Below are 23,749 nucleotides of genomic sequence, written 5' to 3' on the forward strand. Positions count from 1 at the left end.
ATTCTATCTTAATCAAAAGTAATAAAATAGCAATAATAATACACCTGATGCAAAGAACTGATTCATTGGGAAAGATCCTGATGCTGGGAAACAATGAAGGCAGGAGGAGAAGGGGATGACAGAGGACAAGATGGTTGGATGGCATCACTGACTCAATGGACATGAGTTTGAGCAAGCTCCAGGAGTTGGTGAAGGAAGGGAAGCCTGGCATGCTGCAGTCCATGGGGTTGCAAAGAGTCTGACACGACTGAGTGACTGAACTGAACATGATAGATAATAGATAGCTAGGTAAAATTGACCAAGGGGCAGAGGCTGTTCTGAGCAGATGACATGCATTCATTTATGTAATCTGCACACAACCCAAATAGAGGGTACTATAACCTTCCTGTTTTACAGAGAACGGAACAGAAGAGGAGAGAGGTTAAATAGCTTGCCCAAGGTCTTATAGCTAGTAAGTAGCTAGGATTCAAACCAAGAGGTCTGGCTCCAGAGCCTGTGCTATTTGCTACATGTTACCACACTGCCAGAAGTTCTTAACATTCCAGCAAGCCCAGTAAATGCTTAAGCAGGGAGGATAGTAGTTTATATTTGAACACTCACTGGCGTGTCCAGTTTGCATTTTCGAACCTCTGGCAGAGAGCACAGCTAATAAATGATCAAATAGCCTTCATCCACTATGGCTCTTACAAGTTCTTGAAGCTGCCCGCTTCTCTGCTCCCCCACTGTTGTTGCTCTGGTTCAAGTCACCATCATTTCTCCAGGAGATTATTGTAGGAGCCTCTTTCATGGCCTCCCTGCGTGGAGCCCTAACTAGAGAGAGAATGAGAGGCCCCAAAACAGCAGTATAAAAGTGTATAAACTTAGCCAAAGAACACATAGACAACAGCTCCAACAACTTCTAGAAGGGCTGGAGAGAGAGGTGGAAGCACTTGTAAACTCAGGTTCTTAGAAATCTGGAGAAAGCCCACAGCAGGAGTGGAGACGCAGACCTAGAGCAGACTTGTGGACACAGAGCAGGAAGGAGAGGGTGGGACACACTGAGAAAGTGGCACTGCCATACATACACTATCACATGCAAAACAGATAGCTAGTGGGAAGCTACTGTACAACACAGGGAGCCCAGCCTGGAGCTCTGTGATGACCTAGAGGGTGGGATGGAAGTGGGGAGGGAGGCTCAACAGGGAAGGGATAGATACATAGAATCATGACTGATTTGCCTTGGTGTATGGCAGAAACCAGCACAATGCTATAAAGCAATTATCCTCAATTTAAAAAAAAAAAAAGCAAAGCCACTATGAAGACAATAAAATCAGTCCACAAAGAACGAGCTGCCTCGATCTGCCCTCAGGGACCATGGGCCAGAGGACTGTCCCCCTCTTCTCCACCTCTTCCAGCCTCTCTGAGGCTTACAGCTGCTGATCAGAGTAGCTTAACTGACTCCAGTCACCCTCCCTCAAGCACTGGCCTTGCTGTGATGTGCCCTGGGCAGGGCGTGGGGCAGGAAGGAGACTCCTCACATGATCCAGCTTAATCCTCCTTTTCTCCCTTCCCAAGGCTGCACGCTGCAGAAAGATTGCTACTGGAATGCAGATCAAAGGGGGCCCACGGTGGGCAAGACGGGCCCTGCTCCTCGGCCTCCTCTGGGCTACTGCACACTTGCCTCCCCCAGGGGCCTCCCTGGCCCAGCGTCTCCCAAGGGCTACAGGTAGGTGGACACTGGGGTCAGCCACCCCTGCTGCTACTGCCACATACAAATAAACAAAGAGAGGGGAATTCTTATTTGGCTCACTTTTGCTTATGCTTGCCGCTGTATTTGCTCGGATTTTTAGCATTTGGTGGGGCTTCCCAGGTGGGTGCAGTGGTAAAGAATCCAGAGACGCGAATTTTATTTGATCCCTGGATCGGAAAGATCGCCTGGAGTAGGAAATGTCAACCCGCTCCAATATTCTTGCCTGAAAAATTCCTTGGACAGAAGAGCCTGGCGGGCTATAGTCCATGCAGTCACAAAGAGTCAGACACGACTGAGCATTTAGATTATTTTAGCATTTGGTAGGATATCGAATACTTTCGGTCCTTCAGGTAGGTTCTTGAAAATGGCTCTGAAATAACGCACAGACATCATGAAACAGTAGAGTCTTCAGATTTTATTGCTGGAGACTTCATCACAGAAAAAGGAATCTTTCATCCTATAAATTCTGTCTGCAACAATGAATGATTCTCTGTGGGCCTTGAGATTTGTGGACAATTTGGGCTCTGAAATGGGAAAATGAGATTGCATGGATATTAGAAATTTTTATCTTTAGATATATAGTTTCTAATTTAGGAGGAAAAGGGGTTCAGAATTCCCTTTTAGAGTTGAAGCAGACAAGGAAAACCGATTTCATTATTTCTTCTTTCAAATTCATCCACTATCTTTATTTTATTAAAACACCTCTTTTGGGTCCCAAAGACTAATATTTTTAAGGATCTATAATTATACCATAGTCAAAAGAGATTTATACATTTTTTGCCAGAGTTCTTAAAATTCCACCCAGAAACCCCACACTTACTATTTTCTTAAGGTATTTCTCTTTGTGGGCTTGGAATGCGTGACTCCAATATCCTTCAGATTTTCACCTCCTTTTCCTTACCAGGAAATAGCACCCAGTGTGTTATATCCCCATCATCGGAGTTTCCTGAGGGGTTTTTCACGAAACAGGAACGTGCAGATGGAGGCATCATAATCTACTTCCTAATTATCCTTTACATGTTCATGGCTGTGTCATTTGTCTGCGATGAGTACTTCCTACCATCCTTGGAAATCATCAGTGAATGTAAGTTGCTGGAAATCTCCACTATAACTTCCCAGAATAGTGATGCCACACACATATATGCCTGTGTTTGGAGAAGCTCAGTAACAATCCTGTCCATCTTACTTGGCTGCAGGACACTAACGTCTGTGTTGTGGCATCCTGTACTGTGAGGAATTGGCCTGACTGTGGTTTTTCTTGGTAGCTCATGTACAGCAGGGCATCTTTAATGGGTATAAAGCAACTATCCTACCAGCTATGTCTAAAAACTGCCAGTTTGTCTACTGTATTGTATAGCTATCTGTTAGTAAACTGTTTCGAATTTTATACACATGCATTTGGCGCTCCTAATACTTGCCATCAAATACTTCAATTTTTTTTTAAATTTTTACTCTGAAATCTCTGTAACTTTTTATAAATGGTAGATGATAAACAAATGCCTTTAAGGACCACCTCCTACCTCTTCCTTTACCAGTCTCCTACAAGGAGGGAAAGGAAATTAATTCATACTAATGAACCAACAAATATATAAATAAGTCCTGCATCTTATGTAAAGTGACCTCAGGGATTAGGTAATCAAAAATTAAGCTCAGTTATTGGTTTCTGGGAAATAAGACCTGCCAAGCCCTTTAGTTCTGTCTCTTCAATCATGTGTATCACTCAGCATTCTGAGCATAGACCTTACATGGGTGCACTGGTCCCTAAAATCAGGATACCAGTGATGTATTACAATGACTAAGCAAAAGTGCCTGCATTTCCAGGCTCTGTCTCCTGTTTAATTAGTTTAACTGGTTGAGCATGCTCACTTCAGAGAAGGTCGAAATTCAGGATTAGATTTCCCACTGCATACTCCCAGGATTGCACAGAAATAGCATGCCACTTCCCCACTGCCAGACACACACACTGCTAGCATTTCTTCACAGAGGGAAAGACCATGAATGTAAACTCTCCTTTTCCCCTTTTTCCCATGGTCCCATCCCCACCCCTGCTGAAATGCAAGTCCTTTTTTCTCTTTTCTCTCTTGTTAGCGCAGTATAGCAATATCCTTAGGACTTAAAACAGGATGTGGCAACAGTGTTTTCACTCAACACTTATTTCTCTAATTCAAAATATTTATAGAACAGATCAGTGTAAGTTTATTATAATTATTATTTAATTTATATATACAGTTTTACTTTGATATTATATTTGACATGGACATTTCTTTAATAGAAATTAACATTACATTTTACTTAGATTGATGAAATGCAAGAAAAATAGAAAAAGCATAGACTTTCCTACATTACTGTCACCCAGAGATCCCCACAGTTGTCATTTGGTATATTTCCTTTTAGTCTTTTAGATATTGCTACACATACAGTCTGAGACTGTTTCTTTTTCCTAAGATACTATTTTATTGTGAACATTTTCCCATATTATTAAATAGCCTTCAAAAACACGATTTTTAATGGTAGCACAGTACTTCTTGCTTCTATAAATGATTTCAGCACCTAACACTGGTTTTTATACAGAATGAGCACTCAGTAGAAATTTATCAATTTTTTAAATTATAAATTTTATTCAGTTCAGTTCAGTCGCTCAGTCGTGTCCGACTCTTTGCGACCCCATGAATCGCAGCACGCCAGGCCTCCTGTTCATCACCAACTCCCAGAGTTCACTGAGATTCACATCCATTGAGTCAGTGATGCCATCCAGCCATCTCATCCTCTGTCATCCCCTTCTCCTCCTGCCCCCAATCCCTCCCAGCATCAGAGTCTTCTCCAAAGAGTCAACTCTTCACATGAGGTGGCCAAAGTATATTAGACATTTGATTTTTAAATTTTTTGTCCTACATAATGCTCATACTTGTATCAAATCTTTGCAAACTTCGCTGACCATTTCCTAACAAAGACGCAGAGCTATGTATATTTTAAGCTTTATTTTATACATTGCCAGAAACATTTTACAAAAGGTGTGCCAACAAAAACCTCCACAATGTGTGGTAGCTTCCATTCCCAAAAATCATGAATAATATCATTTTAAATTTCTTTGTTAATTGCTTTAAAATAGAAGTTTATTTTATAAAATTTGCATTATTATTTGTGATGTTGAACATTTTATATAGGTACTGAAATTTGTAGTTTTGTTCTTGTGGGGTTTTTTTTCCCCATGTTCTAATTAGGGGAGTATTTGTCTTTTACTTATTGATATCCAAGATTTTTTCTAATATAAATTCCTAACATAATTTTCCTATCATATGCTTTTTATGGTTTGTTTGGTTTTGTATTTTGTGTGTTTATTGCATTGAAGTGTACATAGGTAAATTTATAAATATTTTCCTTTATGATTCTTTTTTGGTTTTATACCTAGAAATACCTTTTATCCCTAGGTCAGAAAAAATTTCATCTTCTCTCTACTGATGGTTTTTTCTTAACATTTATTTATTTATGTTGAGTATTTTTATTTTTTTCCACTAAGAATTTCTTTTGTTATCTGATACATTGCTATTTTACCAAAAGTTGATCCACTTTCTATACCTTCAACTCTATACTCTAATGATCTATTAATGTTTGTGCCAATACCACACTTTTCATTAGAAAAACTAAATCATATTAATTATATAAAACTAAGAAATTTAAATTCAAGGTACTATCTCTCTACTTAGAATCTTATTTTTCTGGAAAATAATAAATCCCCATCCCCTTTTTTTGCTTTCTTGACTGAAAAAATTAACACATCAATAATTTTTTTTAATTAAAAACCTGTCTTGAGAGTGGTAAATAAATAAATAACTTTTCTGGCCCTGCAGAAGAAACTACTGCATTAAAATTTAGATTGATACTTCAAAATAATCTTCTTTAAGTAACTTCATGAAATATCTATAATAAGTAACTTCATGAAACATCTATAATAATGACTTCCACAATGCCACTTGTGGAATTACCTTGAACATCATTAGCAAACATGCGTTTCTCAAGTGAATTGCCTTTTGCTCTGAAATATAACACAGTAGCTATTATGGATGTGTGATTGATGGATGCCTATGCCACTGCCTATCTTCAGCTGCTAGGAATTTATCCCTGTCTTGAGTATTGAAAATACTGGCAACAAAATGAAATAGAAATAGTGCTAGCTTGATTCATTTTTAAATGCCTATAAATTAATTCTGTCATTTCTCTTTTCAAGGTCTTAGCATGGTCTTGTCCAAATTAGGACATCAGCAATAAAAAACAGGTTCTCTGAAATTTGTTTACATCCACAGAAACTAGCTTCAGAAAGTCTATAATTGCTTTACATTTCCCCATAGTTCTTTGATGAGCATGAGTTATAACAGTCCCACCCAACTAATAAGTATTAATATTATCCTCAAAATAATTTACTGAGCATTATACATTGTACTGAAATGTTATTAACTACTTATATATTTATTGTAGTTATTTTTCATAAACAATTATAGAAGACCAAGCATAGTTCTAAATGAAATATATAAGGTTTTAGTTCTTCAAAAAACCCTACAAACTAGGGACTATTAGGTTGATTTTACTAATGAAAAAACTGGAGCTGAAAGAATATATAAGTTCTCAAGACTACACAGGGCTTCCCAGGTGGCACAGTGGTAAAGAATCTGCCTGCCAATGCAAGAGACACAAGAGATGCAGGTTTAATCCCTGAATCAGGAAGATCCCCTGGAAGAGGAAATGGCAACCCATTCCAGTATTACTGCCTGGAAAATTCTATAGACAGAGGAGCCTGGTGGGTTACAGTTCATGGGGTCACAGAGAGTTGGACATGACTGAACACACACATACACACACACAGAGCCAGTACACAGGAGAGCCCTGGTCTCTTTAATGTCAAAACCCAAGAATGGTTTCAATTGCTATATAATTTTACATATCCTTATTTGAGATTAGCTGTCATAATATGGTTGTTTCAGAAGAACTGTTATTTAAATAATTTTAAAAGGTATTTTCCACCCAAGGGCACCAAAAATTTTGATTAAAAAATACGTCAAAGTCATTGTAATGACAGAGGAAGTATACTACAAAATAATGAGAATCTACTGAGTCACTTTAAAACATCAGTTAAGAATTTCAGCAACCTACTAGGGTTTGTAAATTAATGTTATAAATGGTTACCCACAATAATTAATATGAGAACTAAGCATTTTGTTTACAATGCACATGAGATTATAGCATCATACTGTGGAACCAAACCATCATGTTTGATTCAATGACATTCTGTGGAGTACACGTCTGAGTTCCAATCTAGGATACAATGGTTGAATTGGCTGGCCCCTGGCCCACCCCAGCCCCATCATCCCATGATCCACTCTTCCAATCACTGACAGTGGTTCATTTGGTTATTAGCACAAGGGGCTTCAGCATGGTGAATTCTAGAAATGGCTGGGACTGCAGTCTCCATGCAGGGGATACGTTGGAGGTGGTGGAGGACAGAGCCTCTGGCTGATACTCTGGTCAGGCCCAGCTTAGACACCTGAGTGCTTTCTCTGTCTGTAGCTATACACATTGGTTCTATATACATTGGTCTGTAAATTACCTCTAGAACCACTACCACTTGATGCTTCCACTAAGGATCTTTCTCTTTCTTGCTCTACTCATGATCATTAAAGTCAAACAACCTCTCCTTCGCACCTCACACTAGGAAAGCAAGCACACACAAACCCTGAGACATTTTGTGGTCATTTTAACCAAGTAGATCCAATATGAGAAAATGCTGTTGCTATACCACCTTCCTTTAATCCTATCTTCTCTTTTATCCATTTAAGTTCTAAAGGAAAAGAGGCTAAAGATTCTTTGAACACATTTGTATATAATAGAAACTATATTAACTTACAGCCCATAGTAAGATGATTACCTCTCATCTTTATAAGCAGTTCATTTTTAGAAACACAGAAGTTCAGCAGAAAGCCAAAACAAATCCTTTATGTATCATTTTAATATGTAATGGGGATCTTCTAGAGTTATTTAATCACTGTTTAGAGTACCTTTCTTTAACTTTTCTGAGGCTAACTACAGAGAAAACTGAGAACCCCTAGTGATTGGTCGGTCACTTGATACCGCCAAAAGTCCACAATGAGCTAGTTATGAAACTTTTTGTCTTAAATGTTACACTAATATGCTATTCAGTTGATACCTCTAATCCCTCCACCATGTTGATCCTTTGAAGTATAACATGTCTTAAGTGAAAATGATCTTAATAAGGTTTTGGGAAACATACTTAAATAAAATATTTACTTTTTTATTAAAAATTCTTTTTATTCATACTGCTTTGAACTAATATTTGTCCATGTTCTATTTTATGTTTCAGAAACAGACAATAAGAAAGAAATACAAGTTTTAATTCCAGGTAGAATTGATTCTAAATTGATAAAATTGAAAGGGAGTCAAATAATTCTGTGAGTATGGCATTTGGATAGCCGACAGTTTCAGGGGATTGTTTGATTCTTAATCCTTATGAAATTTACAGAGGCAAAGCCTTCCTCAAGAACAAAGAATCTAAGAAGAGTGCTTCCTCCCAACCACAAAGGCACTCATCCTCCTCTTAAGAGCATTTCCATCCTCTTTGCTTTTCTTTTTCCTCTGATCTACACTAATCTGAATTTAAAATATAAATAAATACATTGTGGTTACCTTGGATTGCATCTAAATCTACCTTAGGTATACAGAGATAAATAAATGTTAAGTGGTCTGGATATTACCCAAATGCTATTGGAGAGACAGGCAATAATAATAATAATAAAGCTATGTATTAAATCTCTTCACTTACCTACATGGATAACAGAAAGAGCAGCTCTTTCAACTCAGAAAGATCTAAGTGCCCATCCCATCTCTGCAACTACTACCTATGTGACCTTGAGCAAGTTACGGAGACAAAACTCAGATAATTGTGAGGTTTGGACACAAAAAGTCTTGCATGTGGCTTTATATGATTGACTTACAGCAAGTGGAAACTAATAGCTGTTAGATTAGGGCATGGGGGCGTCCTTTTTCAGTGGAATCGGGCTTTTCAAAGCATTATACAGAGCTTCAGAATTTGTTCCGTTATGGCTCAGACAAGATATGAGATGATAACTATAAAGTACTCAAAATGTTTTTATTTACTATTAGAAGCATCACAGAGCATATAGATGCAATTGTGCATGGAGAGGCTAGGCATTTATTCCAGTGATGCTGACTTTACTGAAAATATTTCTAGAAATATATCTGAAATTAATGTCAGAACCAGTTTTGCAAATCATAAAAAGCACTGGTTTGCTGTCACACTTCATTTTGAATCCTAAGTAGAGTTACTCAGCATGACTACCCACCATAGTCACTAGAATTGGGTCTGAATGACTTTTAATTGCTTCCAAGACTCAAATCCATTCACAAAGCATAAAAATTTGCTATCACTGAGGACTTTATAAAATTGTACCAGAAGACACCAAATTGCTTATAGCCTAGTCTTGTAACTCTGTTAAATGTACATGTGAAAAGAATTGAAAATACATTTTTTAAAAGGTAGCAGTGGTTAAAATACAATGGTAAATGATGCTCCCTCCCATCTGTTTTCTCCTCTATCTTCTAAATTTTCAGTTAACATAGGGGTTTTTAATTATAAAAGGAATTTATCTAACAATAAGAGGTGGTCCAGAGGTGTAAGGCATAGAATTCATATTTTATAATTTTTAAATTTGATAAAAATTTGAAGATACCTCAAAGATTTGTATATTCCAACCCTATTACAGATGGCAAAATACAAGCCTTGTCTGAATGACTTATCTAAATTCTCACATTAATGTACTGGCAGGGCCAGAAGCCAGGTTTTCCATTTTAGTTTAAAACTCTTTTTCTATATTTCCAGAAAAAGATTTGCAAAGATGGTTATAAACTTTGCAGCATGTATCAGAGAACACACTCCAGAAAAAGTCTGTTGAGTTTTAGTAATCAGTTCATTATCATGAAGTTGCACTTTATATAACCAATGTAATATCTAAACCTATAAAGAAAACTCACCTTGAACATTTCTACTATATCCTCAAGGAAATATGATTAGTCCTTTAGAGTAATAGAGAGGGAAAAAAAAGTAATAGCTCTGGGTTGGGGGGGGGGACAGAACAATTTATCTTTAATAATAAACTATAACAGAGAGAAATGCTACCCAAAGGTCAGTGAAGACAAAGCCAGTCGATTCTAAAGTTCAAAGGTATAAACCATTCTACAAAATATGCTTAGAACCTTAACATATAACTTGTTAAAATATCTTTGAAGTTTTATAATTCATCTGTAGAGAGCTCTTCTTTTCATAACTGGAACAGAGCCCAGTGAATAGCAACAAGCTTTATTGTTAATGCCTTTTGAGAAAGAAAGTGTTCAGAAGGGTCACTTATTTTCTTACCTTGCAACAGCCAGATGGATCACTTTTTCTCTCTCCAGACTGAATTCTTCCAATGAAGCATTCTTCAGCCAGCACTAGACGCAGATCAGCCAATCACTCTTCAGCTGCCCCAAGTTTAGAAAGTTTAAAATATTTTGTTCTTTTTTCAATTTCCTCCACGTATTAGTTAACCCTGATTTCATTCAAGAATTCATGGTAATATCACTAAAATTATACATTCTCTGAAATATGCTAGAAAACTTCTGAATTATTACTCTCACTAGCTATTTTTTCCCCCTAGAAAAGAATACAATGGGGGAAGTTACGTACCAGTGCCACAAGGAAGGGAAGAAAATGACTCAACCACCTCCCATCTTAAATTGCCTCAGTGCCTTTCTGATACTGAGTTTCTGTGGTGAAAAAGAAATAGCACTGGACTTAGGTATAGCTCAGCTGGTAAAGAATCTGCCTGCAATGCGGGGGACCTGGGTTCCATCCTTAGGTTGGGAAAATCCCCCGGCGAAGGGAAAGGCTACCCACTCCAGTATTCTGGCCTGGAGAATTCCATGGACTGCATAGGTCGCAAAAAGTGGGATACAACTGAGTGATTTTCACTTTCATGTTTCATGTTTAGAATCAATAGACTTGGGGTTTACGCCCAAACTCCTCACATTTAAGACCCTTACTTTCCATGTCACTTTAAGTTACTTAACCTTCTGATTATCTGTTTTTTATATGTGAAATGGAAACACCACAACTCAGAACTTCCCTGGTGGCTCAGATGGTAAGGAATCTGCCTGCAATGCAGGAGACCTGGGTTTGAGCTGAGTCGAGAAGATCCCCTGGAGAAGGGAATGGCTGCCCACTCCAGTATTCTTGCCTGGAGAATTTCATGGACAGAGAAGCCTGACAGGCTACAGTTCATGGAACCGCAAAGAGTAGGACACAACTGAGCAACTAACACTCATTTCAAGGAATAGCTGAGATGATTAAATTATGTATATGAAAGTGAATTGTATGCCATGAATATAAGATATTATTTAATTCATAGATAAAATTTTTAAGAAGTTAATAGAACAATATGCTTCATCTTTTCTAAGTTTTATGACCAACTGGACCTTCTATGTATCAGAGTTGTAGTAAAAGTATAAATACTATATATACATGCAAAATCACTCCAACCAATTAAAGAAATGCTATGAAATGTAACTTACATGAATTATTACTTCTATCCCTTCATTAGTCACCACAAATAGTGTTCATCAAGCAACATGACCAAAGGCAAATAGGATAGAGAACCTGGATTTGGTAACTCCAACTATCCTGAGAGGATTTTTCCCAGTGGAGGCGTAACAGGTAGCAAAACAGTTCTGACTGGAGCTGGTTTGACCACTGAGACCAGATAGCCTCATTGGGACAAACAAAAGACAACTGTGGCTAGTATCACCAGCAACACTGTAGATGCCTTTCCAAAAACTCTATGAATTCTCCAGGCCAAAATACTCGAGTGGGTAGTCATTCCCTTCTCCAGGGGAGAAGTTATCCAAACCAGGGATCAAACTCAGATCTTCCCAAACCAGGTCTCCTGCACTGCAGGCGGATTTTTTAACAGCTGAGCCACCAAGGAAGCCCAAGAATACTGGAGTGGGTAGCCTATCCCTTCTCCAGCAGATCTTCCTGACCCAGGAATGGAACCAGGGTTTCCTGCCTCGCAGGCGGATTCTTTACCAGCTGAGCGACCAGGGAAGCCCATCTTTCCAAGCACTTCCCATATTTTTCACAGTAAAAGCCCAAGTGCTTGCTAGGATCCACAAGGCTTTATATGATCTGGCCATCTATCACCTTGGACTCCATCATCTACAGCTCTCCTTCACACACTTTATTCCAGACACTCTGGCCTTTCTCTGTTTCTTGAACATATAGGCTAGCGTCTACCTCAAAACCTTTGCATGCACTCCATCTGCCTATATGACCCTCAGGTCTATGTGTGGCTACTCCCTCACTTTGTTAGCATCTCGGTGAAGTCCTTTCTGGTTACCCAATCTAAAATTACAACCTTTCTTCCATGACATTTTATATCCCCCCTCCTGACTTTCGAGCTTCCCTGGTGGCTCAGACAGTAAAGCATCTGCCTACAATGTGGGAGACCCGGGTTCAGTCCCTGGGTCGGGAAGATCTCCTGGAGGAGGAAATGGCAACCCACTCCAGTATTCTTGCCTGGAAAATCCCATGGATGGAGGAAACTGGTAGGCTATAGTCCATGGGGTCACAAAGAGTTGGACATGACTGAGCAACTTCACACCTGACTTTTGCTCCTTCTACACAGTATGTATTTTTTCTTGTCTGTTTGCGCTCACTGGAATTAAATTCCAGAACAGAAATGTTTGTCTGTTTTGTGACTGCCACATTCCTATCACATAAAAAAAGCATCTGGTACAGTAGGTGGTCAATAAATACAACAAATAGATAAACAGGTGTTCCAGTTATCAATGGCTTCTTATGAAATCACCCCAAAACTAGGGGCTTAAAAGAACAATCATTTCAGACTTCTCATAGCTTTAAGGGTTTACTGGCCTCAGCTGGACGGTTCTTGCTTGAGGTCTTTCATGCAGTGATAGTCAGAAAAACGACTAGAATTATCTGAAAGCTCCCTCCTTCGCATGTCTGGTGCTGGGACGGGAGGATTCAAAACTGAGGGGCTGAAACAGCAGGGGTTCCTCAGGCATCTCTATGTGGGCTCTTCACAGGGTCTTTCCTATATGGCAGCCATGGTTTTTATGTGGTAGCTTAGGGCTCTGAAGCAAATGTCCCTAGAGAGAACAATTAGAAAGGTGAAAAATCACCTTTTATGTCCTAGCTTCAGGCATATGGTTCTGCCATACTTTCAGCGGTCACAAAGGCTCATCTAGGCTCAAAATACATAAAACTCCACCTTGTTTTTTGCTTTAGTTTGTTTGACAGGGAATGGACAGGTTCTGAAAGACCATGTGGGCAGAAATAGTGTAGCTATTTTTATAAAATTCAACCTGCTACACCACCAACAAAAAAAGAAATCAGTAATGTCAAAGGCAGATATCTCAGTAGAGAAGCAGAAGTTGAGGTGGACTGGAGAATAAGCAACAGGTAATGGTCCCACAGGTAAGAATAAGGAAATACTGACTACAGGTGACAGGGACTCAACCAAGCACACGAGAGTCTGAGGGTCTGGGAAGACTCAAAAATCAACAATAAACAATAAACACTGACAAAGGATTGCTATCAATGGCTTGGAAACCTGAATTTTCATTCTAATTTTAACTTTCTGATATAGGGTAAATAATGCCTAGAAGGCTTCCTCTATTGGCTGTTTTCCAGTTGAAGTTAGTAACAATGGCTTTCTATGAAAATGTTGCTTTGATATATATTTAGTTATGAGAACATGCTCTCCCGTTTGTCACTTTACCAGGCATAATATAATTTCATTTGTCTTCAGCCTTTGGACTGTCCCAGGATGTTGCAGGTGCAACTTTTATGGCAGCCGGTAGTTCAGCTCCTGAATTAGTTACTGCTTTCCTAGGTAAATACCACTCCTTATATTTTTTTTTGCTTAATTGGTGTTATTTGATCTTCTCCAAGGCAACACTAACTTAGCTACAATCTGGCTCATAGGTGTATTTATCACAAAGGGCGATATTGGCATTAGCACCATTCTTGGATCTGCAATCTATAACCTCCTTGGTATCTGTGCAGCCTGTGGCTTACTATCTAACGTGGTACGTAAGAAAACTTTATTCAACAAAATATATTGTCTTGACAAATTATAAGAACTGCTTACTGTCAAACCGCAACATTAATCAGCCATAGGTATATATATACCCCCTCCCTTTTGAACCTCCCTCCCATCTCCCTCCCCATCCCACCTCTCTAGGTTGATACAGAGGCCCTGTTTGAGTTTCCTGAGACATACAGCAAATTTCTGTTGGCTATCTATTTTACATACGGTAATATGTTTCCATGTTACTTTCTCCATGCATCTCATCCTCTCCACCCCTCTCCCCATGTCCATAAGTCTATTTTCCATGTCTGTTTCTCCACTGCTGCCCTGCAAATAAATCTTCAGTACCATTTTTCTAGATTCTGTATATACACGTTAGTATACAATATTTCTCTCTTTCTGGCTTCACTCTGTATAATAGGCTCTAGCTTCATCCACAGAAATAACAGAAAACAACAGAATTTGACAGAGTTTTGACAGAAAAGAACAAAATTCTGTGAAGCAATTATCCTTCAATTAAAAAATAAATAAATTTATAAAAAAAAGACAAAGAAAAAAAAAGAACTGTTTATAGTCTGGAACAAACAAGGCACTAGGGATGTGTTCAATTAAGTTTATTAATCAGTAGAAAAACAACATGTATTCAATTTTAACCCACAAATACCTCTTGGTCAAATTTATGAAAATCAGACTAGGTTTAGAAACACAATTTTTCTTAAAATTCCTTTCTCTAAAAGCAATATGTAAAAGATAACAATGTTTAACTACAAATATACAAATAATTTTAGTATTACACTAAGCAAGTACTTGAAGAAGTAATAGTGTAATGGAAACATTAATTATTTTTACAGGTTTCAACACTGTCATGTTGGCCCCTATTCAGAGACTGTGTGGCATATGCTATCAGTGTAGCAGCACTTCTTGCCATAATATTTGACAACCAAGTTTACTGGTAAGCTTGAAACAATCATTACTCTTATGTAAACCAATTAGAGAGTACTTTTATAAAATTCTAGTTTAGTAACTTTTTTTTCAGAAATGTTATTTCTTTTACTTCTTAATTATCTACCACTTCCATACATTTTTCCTGTAGATCTGAGCTAACCTCATCACACTTGCTGGTTGGGTAGTTCTCCCTTGGCAATTTTTCAGTCAAATCAGTCTTCCTTTTGGTCTAACCAGTGGATGTTACCATCCTTCCTTTTCCCTACTGACTACCTTCTCAGAAAGTTTCCAAACTTTTGATGTTTGTTAAAGCCCCAACAGGTGGCTTTTTCATCTGTTGGGTTGTTTACCTTTCCTCAGTTAGAAGTGGCCATGATCACACAATTAGAGAGATAACAAAGAAATAAACAAAGTCCCTTTGAATTCCTCCAACTTTTTCCCTGATGTTCATTTAGTAAGAGAAATATAGGCCTCTTCCTCTAAAAATTAAAAATGTTTTAGGTTTCAAAACTAAAAGCTATTTGTTTTCTTTATAATCTCCCCATGCCTTGTCATTCTAAGAAAATGGACCAGCTAACATGTACCAGGTATTTGTTAGGTATTGATCACTATGATATGAGTCTTAACAGATGAATAAATGTAAAACACAGACACACAGATTATACATTGCCTGATGGTGGAGGTCAATGGCAGCCCTCTGGAATACTAGTTTGGCAGTGCTGCTCTAATACCTACTATCAAGAAACTTCAGACCTAGCAGGGAGTAAATTTTCAAAGTGAATCTTCCTGAAATCTAGTTTGTTTCCCAAGGAAAGACTGTTGGTTACAACAGAAGTGCTTCTGGGACTTGGCAGTTGTCTGCCAGGGGACAATGACTGTGGGAGTATCCAAGGTAATGCTCCTTTCATTAGGGGAATCAAGAACTCTGTGCTTTCAAGCTGTAGCAGTGATTCACTAGCTATAAAATAATTGGTAAATGCAAGGTTCAAATGTGATGGCATCAGATAATCAAAATTCTCTAAATAGCAAACCAGAGTATAGGAAAACGGTGCAAGCCAAACTTATTTACATTAAAATCATCAAAAAATCTCAGTATAGCAAATTGAAAAGCTTCAGCCAAAGTCTAACATATTCTGATTTAGCACAGAATTCCTATACCAGAACAATTGAAATGAAGGTATACTATATTCTTATAATTATTATCTTCTTTCAATGAACTGAGGTGGAGAAACCCTATCACTATTCATTAGTTTCACTTTCACTTTGAAAATTTGTAATTACTATTATTTTCAAATAGGACCTCCCAGCTGGCTCAGAGGGTAAAGAATCTGCCTGTAGTGCAGGAGACTCAGGCTTGATCCCTGGGTTGGGAAGATCCCCTGGAGAAGGGAATGGTAACCCACTCCAGTATTCTTGCCTGGAGAATTCCATGGTCAGAGGAGCCTGGCAGGCTACACTCCATTGGGTCGCAAAGATTCAGACATGACTAAGTGACTAACACACATTTTCAAAGAACTTTCTATGCCTGCTATTTGGAAGGATTCTACAAATTAAGAATGAGTTTATAATCCTTGTTTTTAAAATACAAAAAGGACAGTGTAGAACTTTCATCAGTAAGTCTTTTATAATGTTGTAACCAAATCTGGACCCATCTACAAAATCAAAATATATCTAGAATATTTCTGTTCTATTGTTTCATTAGAAAATTAAGCAGATACTGCCCCAAAACTACTAACTCTAAAATAACTTTCACTTTAAGTTGAAAACCACACAAATTTCTCTAATTTATAGGTATGAAGGAACTTTACTGCTTTTGATATACGGATTATATGTTGTGGTGCTGTGTTTTGACATTAAAATTAACCAATATATTATAAAGAAATGCAGTCCTTGCTGTACCTGTCTTGCCAAAGCAATAGAAGAGAGAAGTGAACAACAGCCACTGATGGGATGGGAAGATGAGGATCAACCATTCATCCGTAGGCAATCAAGAACTGACAGTGGAATATTTCATGAAGATTCTGGCTACTCCCAACTTTCTTTAAGTTTACATGGTCTTAGTCAGGTTTGTGAAGGTAATAACCACATCATGACCATTATTAAGTTTATTACTAGCAAAACTTAATTTCATTTCAATTCAGCAAGTACTATACACTTACTATTTTAAAAATACTATGGGAATTTAGAGATGATCAAGAGGCAGACCTATCCTTAAAGAAGCTTCCAATATTTCAGAAAAAAACCAAAATAGCTAAAATATGAACATTTAAATATTGTAAAGAGAAAGAAATAAAGCATAAACATAGTTCCTAAATGGGACAGATGGTAAAAAAAATTTGATGAGGATGGTCAGATAGCAAAGATTATCACAGAGACAAACTAAGCCTTGTAGAATATTCTAGTAAGATTTTAACAACTTGATTTATAGTAATAGCTACTGAAGTTTTATCAGACTGCATATGTCATAAGTAAATGATGCAGAGCTAACAGTAAAAAGCATTCCATGGACTGACAAAGAAATAACATGGGAAAAAGGCTTGTCAAGTACTAACATAACTGGAGGACTGAATGTGCAGAATGGAAGCAGAAGAAAGGTAGATCGGAAGGAATACGACAGTCTTAAATGCTAGATTAATAGCGTTTGCAGGTTTGCAGAGAAATTATCAGAACTGAAATATGAGATAAAAGACATGCTACTAAACCAACTGATGTGTTTAACAGATGCTTAGACAAGGTGACGGAGAAGGCGATGGCACCCCACTCCAGTACTCTTGCCTGAAAAATCCCATGGACAGAGGAGCCTGGTAGGCTGCAGTCCATGGGGTCTCGAAGAGTCGGACACGACTGAGTGACTTCCCTTTCACTTTTCACTTTCATGCACTGGAGAAGGAAATGGCAACCCACTCCAGTGTTCTTGCCTGGAGAATCCCAGGTACGGGGGAGCCTGGTGGACTGCCGTCTGTGGGGTCACACAGAGTCGGACACGACTGAAGTGACTTAGCAGCAGCAGCAGCAGACAAGGTGAAGGCAGTGGGAATACAAGAAAACAGGTGTGAGACAATGCAGAGGAAGCGTCACCAAGACCAGGCAACTGAAGGGCTACATGGGAGCAGAGATAATTCTGAGGCTTTTGATCATGACAAAGTAAGAACTTTGAGAATACCACGTACAAAAACTAGGAATTTAGGAAGAAGAGCTGGTGTGAAGAAAAAGTAGGAAGGAGACAGCTGAATTTTAAACATGTGAAGCAGTAGCAAAACATGTAAATAAATGTTTATAGTATATGTGCTAAGTCGCGTCAGTCATGTCTGACTCTTTGAGACCTGATGGACTGTAGCCCACCAGACTCCTCTGCCCATGGGATTCTCTAGGCAAAAATACTGCAGTGGGTTTCCATGTCCTCCTCCTCCAAGATCCCCTGGGGAAAAGAATGACCTACACACTGCAGTATTCTTGCCTGGAGAATCCCATGGACAGAGGAGCCTGTTAGGGCTACAGTCCATGAGATCGCAAAGAGTCAGACACGACTGAGCAACTAACATGTTTAGTATATAGGAAGTCAAATTCAGCTACAGCCAGAAATACATATTTAGGGATTTTTTTTTTAATAAAGTAGTTTCAAGAAACAGATTCTGGATTTTATTTAGTACATTAGACAGGGAACTTAGTAATTTATTATCTGAAAAAATTAAAACATAAATTTCCCCTTTCTTACAAAGATTATAGTTTCTAGTCTTTCAGGTACAAGAAGTACACATTTCTAAGTTAAATTTTATAACAAGAAGCCAAAAAAAAACAGTCCAAACATTTTTTATTACAATAAAATTATATCTGTTACTTTCTGGCCCATTTGCTGCAATGTGGCAAAAAGAAAAAATTATGAGTTATTTTACTAGTATTAATTGTAATGTGACCTAATAGATGGGCAAAATATTGGACTGGCCAACAAGTTTGTTCAATTTTTTCCATAAGATGGTATGGAAAAAACCAACCAAACTTGTTGGCCAACCCAATATTTTATAAGTGCCATACAAATTTAAACAATCTAAAGTGAAGTCTCCTTTTTATCTAATATATTATTATTGACTTCTTCCACCAAGTTAATAGAACAAACTGAATTTAAAAAACAAACTCAAGTTTTATAAGTTACACTGTAGATTCAATACTACTTCCAATTTTCTTAAAGTTCTAAGAATTGTGGTGAATTTTGTTTAGTAAATTAATGAAAGAAAATGATGAAATAAGCCCCATAAAATCACCTGAGAATCAGAAATATTCAACTTCATAAAAACATTATGCTGTAGCTATCTTTTACTCCCTAAGTATACATTTTGTGATACATAGGGCAGGCTAGAGGTATCAATACTGGGAAGTGGAGACAACTGGGGTTGCTAAGGGAAGACACCAGGTTAACCCCATTAGCAAAAGTTACTAAAAACCATCCACATTGTAGAAAATCAAGAGATGTTGAACTGAAACTTCAGAAACATTATGTTTCTAACACACTTAGTGAATGACCCTAAACACTTTGATGGATTTAAGACCCCAAATCAAGAAATGCTGAGTATCACATTTTATAGTCAGCCCTGAAGTCTCAATTAGCTTCTTTTTGCCAGCAATATCAGTAATGAGATATTCAAATGTTTTAAATAGCCTCTTAAAAACTGATACAGCTAATTTATTTCAATATAGCTTCTTAAATGGACACTCTAACTTAATTGGCCATTTGAGAAAACTCAAAATTGTTTAATTTTTCCTTAACAGATCCGCCAAGTGTTTTCAACATGCCTGAAGCAGACTTAAAAAGAATTTTTTGGGTACTATCCCTTCCCATTATTATACTACTTTTTCTAACCACACCAGATTGTAGAAGAAAGTTTTGGAGAAAGTATTTTGTGATAACATTTTTTATGTCAGCACTGTGGATATCTGCATTTACATATATCCTGGTTTGGATGGTCACAATAACTGGTATGTATAATATCTCAAGAGCACAATTTAAAAATAATCAGTTGTATATAAGAACAGCATATATTCACTAAGTATAGTCTAGTTAAAGAGAAAATTTGTTTTTCAGCAAAGACTAAAAATAAAGATTAGTGCTATTTACAAAAAGATTAAATATTAATATACCAACAAGCTCACTCAGGTTTTGTGAGGTGTATACCACATGTCAGCTATATGGTCACTATTACACAGCCCAGGGGTACGAGTCAAAGGAACATGTTATAAACTATATCAAATTCACAGAATTTCTATGTTGCTAATAATTAAATCACATTGCATGGGTCCACAAGATAGTCTTTATACTGAATGCCATCCCATAATTTAACATATAGCAAGGTGCCAGTGTTTTGAGAAAACAATGGGTATTCACTGTTTAACTGGATTACATTTTGTTTTTTAATATGGCAATATAAACATACTACAAAATGAATTAAAAGGGTATAAAATAAAGTCTCATTTTAGTTTCTACTACTTTCATGATTAAGATTTAACTATTACTGCCTGGCCATAATCAGCTCTAGTCCCAAAGAACTCCTAGTTCAGAAGGAAAAACTGAATATAAGCAATGTACAAAAAAAACCCAGGAATTTCTCCCAAAAAGGTCAATCAGAGGTGAGCAAACTACCACCTGTGTACCCAAACACTGAGTCTCCCGTTTTTGCGAGTTAAGTTTTACTGAACAGTCAAGCCCATCCATTTATATACTATCCATGAATGCTTTCACATTACACTGGCAGAGCTGAATAACTGCAACAGAGATTGTATAGGCTACAAAACCTAAAAAAATTACTATCTCACCCTTTCAAAAAAAAGTTTCCTGACCTCTGACTTTTGTCAAATTAATATATGACTCAGAATAGTATGCTATTCTAAGAACATTTTTTTATGAGTAATATAGAAAAATCCAATAGCCTGCCTATTAAAGCTCTCCATAAATGCTCTCAGCCAGATCACATTTGACATTAGGAAATTAAGAAAAGAACAAAATCAAGTACTAGATCACAGAACAGTCCCCAAAATGATAAATGTTAGTGTTATTTATGTACATATGAACTCTGGCAAACCAGTTAACAAATTAACAACCAATTACAGTTCCAACAGCAATATATATAAGCATGCAACAAATATGCTACTTGAAGTTTTTTTTTAAGTAACATTTTAAGAAAAAAAAAAAGAATTGTAAAGCAAGTTTTCAATTACAATATTAAGAGCAGTTACATTCTAGTTGTTTCCCAAAATGCATACATTTATGAAAAATGATGAACTGCCATCAGATTTAACAGAAGTATTAAACCCGGACCACAAAGTTAGAAAGACTCAAGTAGAAGCCTATTCTGTTTTCCTCAGATTTATGATTTCCCAAAGGAAACACCTAAACTAAGGTATATCACTAAAGTAGAACATTAAAAATGCATACCATGTTAACACATTTACAGCCTAAAAATAGCTATAAATAATTTGCTTAAATCTGACCTCTTTAGGAAATGTTTTTAAAAAGGAAAAGAGAAAATGACCAATCTTATTGGCATATTTTAAGCAACAGCCTTGATAACAGTGGACATCCAAAACTTCTATAAGCATACCAGATAGGGAAATTATTCCTTGGTAGAATTTTGTGTATTAAATATCACCATCTGTCATGAAAAATCTGTGCTACCTTGGTTACCAATTCACCAATATTATTCAAATATTTTGCTACCTAAAATCTAAGTACATATTGGTTCTGAAATCTAAATATGTCTAGTTTCTTTTTCAGGAAAGAAATATCTGCAGAGAACAGTTAGTGAATCTATAAGATTTGTAATATATAATATCTGTGTTTGTTACAGGGGAAACATTAGAAATTCCAGATACAGTAATGGGCCTTACTTTATTAGCAGCAGGAACAAGCATACCAGACACGATCGCAAGTGTGTTGGTTGCAAGAAAAGGTAAGAACTGGGTGCCTCAAGCTGCAATGCCCATTCTTAAAAGCCTGACTGAAATACACTGAGCAAAGATACCTTTAAAATATTTCCTCAGTAACACACTTTGAAGAAAAAAGAACTCAAGAGGAAGCATTTACTATTTAATAGATTAATTTCACTAAATCTAATCCCCTAAATAATATTCACCTGAAATGTGAATTAAATTGTAATTAACCATGTTAGAATGAAAAGCAACAAGTAATCTACATACCTTATTGAAAAATGGTTTAATAAATACGGATAATTATTATTAGATAAATAAATGTTAAGACTTTAAATACTAACCCCCTAAAATTTAAAAATACAAATTCAGTAAGACTTTTGCTCTAATACAATTTTCCAAAACAAACAGAAAATGTATCCAGTGTTTTTTCTTACGAAGCTTATTAATAAAATACAGTATTGGTATGCACATTTAACAACATGCTTTTTTTCTGCAGGCAAAGGAGATATGGCTATGTCTAACATCGTGGGATCCAATGTCTTTGATATGCTATGCCTAGGTGTTCCATGGTTTATTAAAACTGCATTTATAAATGCATCTGCTCCTGTAGAAGTGAACAGTAGAGGACTAACTTACATAACCATCTTTCTCAACATTTCAATTGTTTTCCTTTTCTTAGCAGTTTACCTCAATGGCTGGAAACTAGACAGAAAGTTGGGAGTAGTCTGTCTGTTACTGTACTTGGGGCTTACAACATTATCAGTTCTATATGAACTTGGAATTATTGGAAACAATAAAATAAGGGGCTGTGGTGATTAATGTTAACAGTGTTATGTGGAAAATGTGAATGATGGGGAAGGGCAGAGAAGAAAAACTTCATTTCTTCATTAACAAATAAAAAATATTCTGAACTTCAGAATTTAAAACTTACTTACAGTAATTTTTTATCACCAACAAAAGTTATTTAAAGCCAATCAAAATCATTTCCTAATTTGTCTGAGCCCTTTCTTTTCAAGGACAATTACATATATTAAACAGAAGTTTTGGAAAAAACCATCCTTGCTTTACCTTACAATAGGTTGATAACAGCTGGGGACACTTTTAACAAACAAATCCCACTATGCAGAACTGAAAATAACAAGAAAATGGCTTACTTCATTAAAAATAGTATAACCATTCATTTAAACTGAATGACCAGACTTGCTGTCTTAAAAACCCAAACTTGAGATTAACAAAAAAATCACAGTATATTTAACACTATACTGTTAAAAACTGGTGGGAGTTTTAGAAGTTCATTTTTACAACTTTTTGTAAGCAGACAGTATTACTTTAAAAAAATGACATTTACTAGGAGATTCAGCAAAACAGATGTAAGAATGTTCTAACCGTGGTTTCAAATTATGCATTACGATCCAAGCGAACATCAATTTCTCTGCCACTGATTTTTATGCCATTCATTATTCTGCAGGCTTTTTCAGCTGATTCTGGGGAGTCAAATCTGACTGTTCCACAGCCTTTTGACTTTCCATTCTCCATTTTTATTTCTGCAAACATTACATGACCTGTAAAAGAAAAATTATAGAATTACCTGTCAGTTTAAACAGGTTCCATTTCAGTATACAGGTTTGAAATTTCTCATAGCCTATGAAGTGACAAGTAACTAGGCTAAAAACATTAATGATTTTAAAATAGCACATCATATAAGTATTACTCTCATCATTTTATATTCTGTATATAATGCAATTCATATATAGTAATAAAGGTTATAATATATAAAATTGAAATAAAAATAGATTTGCTTAGGATTTAATATTTTTAGAATGAAAAATTTTAATGTAAATCTTTACTTGAATTTTATAGCAAAATAAGGTAAGCTAGCACAAAACAATACCTAGTTACCATGCCTAAAAACAAACACAAATCCAAACAAAATTTTTTTTTTTTAATTTCTTGTTTTATACTCAATCCCCTAATCTCTTTTCTT

General features: G+C 36.7%; 2 protein-coding genes across 2 annotated transcripts in view; one reads left to right on the forward strand and one right to left on the reverse strand.

The window, feature by feature from the left end:
• SLC24A5 (solute carrier family 24 member 5) lies at positions 1,475 to 22,668 on the forward strand. The gene is made up of 9 exons (XM_005685809.3): positions 1,475 to 1,705; positions 2,634 to 2,813; positions 13,621 to 13,704; positions 13,797 to 13,900; positions 14,754 to 14,854; positions 16,639 to 16,922; positions 19,612 to 19,818; positions 21,684 to 21,785; positions 22,262 to 22,668. The coding sequence occupies exons 1-9, from the start codon at positions 1,585 to 1,587 to the stop codon at positions 22,582 to 22,584; spliced, it is 1,506 nt and encodes a 501-aa protein (XP_005685866.1). The 5' UTR covers positions 1,475 to 1,584; the 3' UTR covers positions 22,585 to 22,668.
• The window catches only part of MYEF2 (myelin expression factor 2), a 34,030-nt gene continuing 30,417 nt past the window's right edge, over positions 20,137 to 23,749 (reverse strand). The window contains 1 exon segment of the mRNA XM_018054168.1: positions 20,137 to 23,327. Coding sequence (XP_017909657.1) covers positions 23,164 to 23,327 — 164 coding nt within the window. The 3' untranslated portion in view covers positions 20,137 to 23,163.

The sequence above is a fragment of the Capra hircus genome, chromosome 10 (genome assembly GCF_001704415.2).
Source record: "Capra hircus breed San Clemente chromosome 10, ASM170441v1, whole genome shotgun sequence".
In the NCBI taxonomy this organism is placed as follows: Eukaryota; Metazoa; Chordata; class Mammalia; order Artiodactyla; family Bovidae; genus Capra; species Capra hircus.

Bases quoted from the DNA above. Each gene is read 5' to 3' on its own strand.
- SLC24A5 (XM_005685809.3), top strand. From the start codon at position 1,585: ATGCAGATCAAAGGGGGCCCACGGTGGGCAAGACGGGCCCTGCTCCTC. The intron at 13,705-13,796 runs GTAAATACCACT...TCTGGCTCATAG, and splicing joins ATTAGTTACTGCTTTCCTAG to GTGTATTTATCACAAAGGGC. The intron at 13,901-14,753 runs GTACGTAAGAAA...TTATTTTTACAG, and splicing joins GTGGCTTACTATCTAACGTG to GTTTCAACACTGTCATGTTG.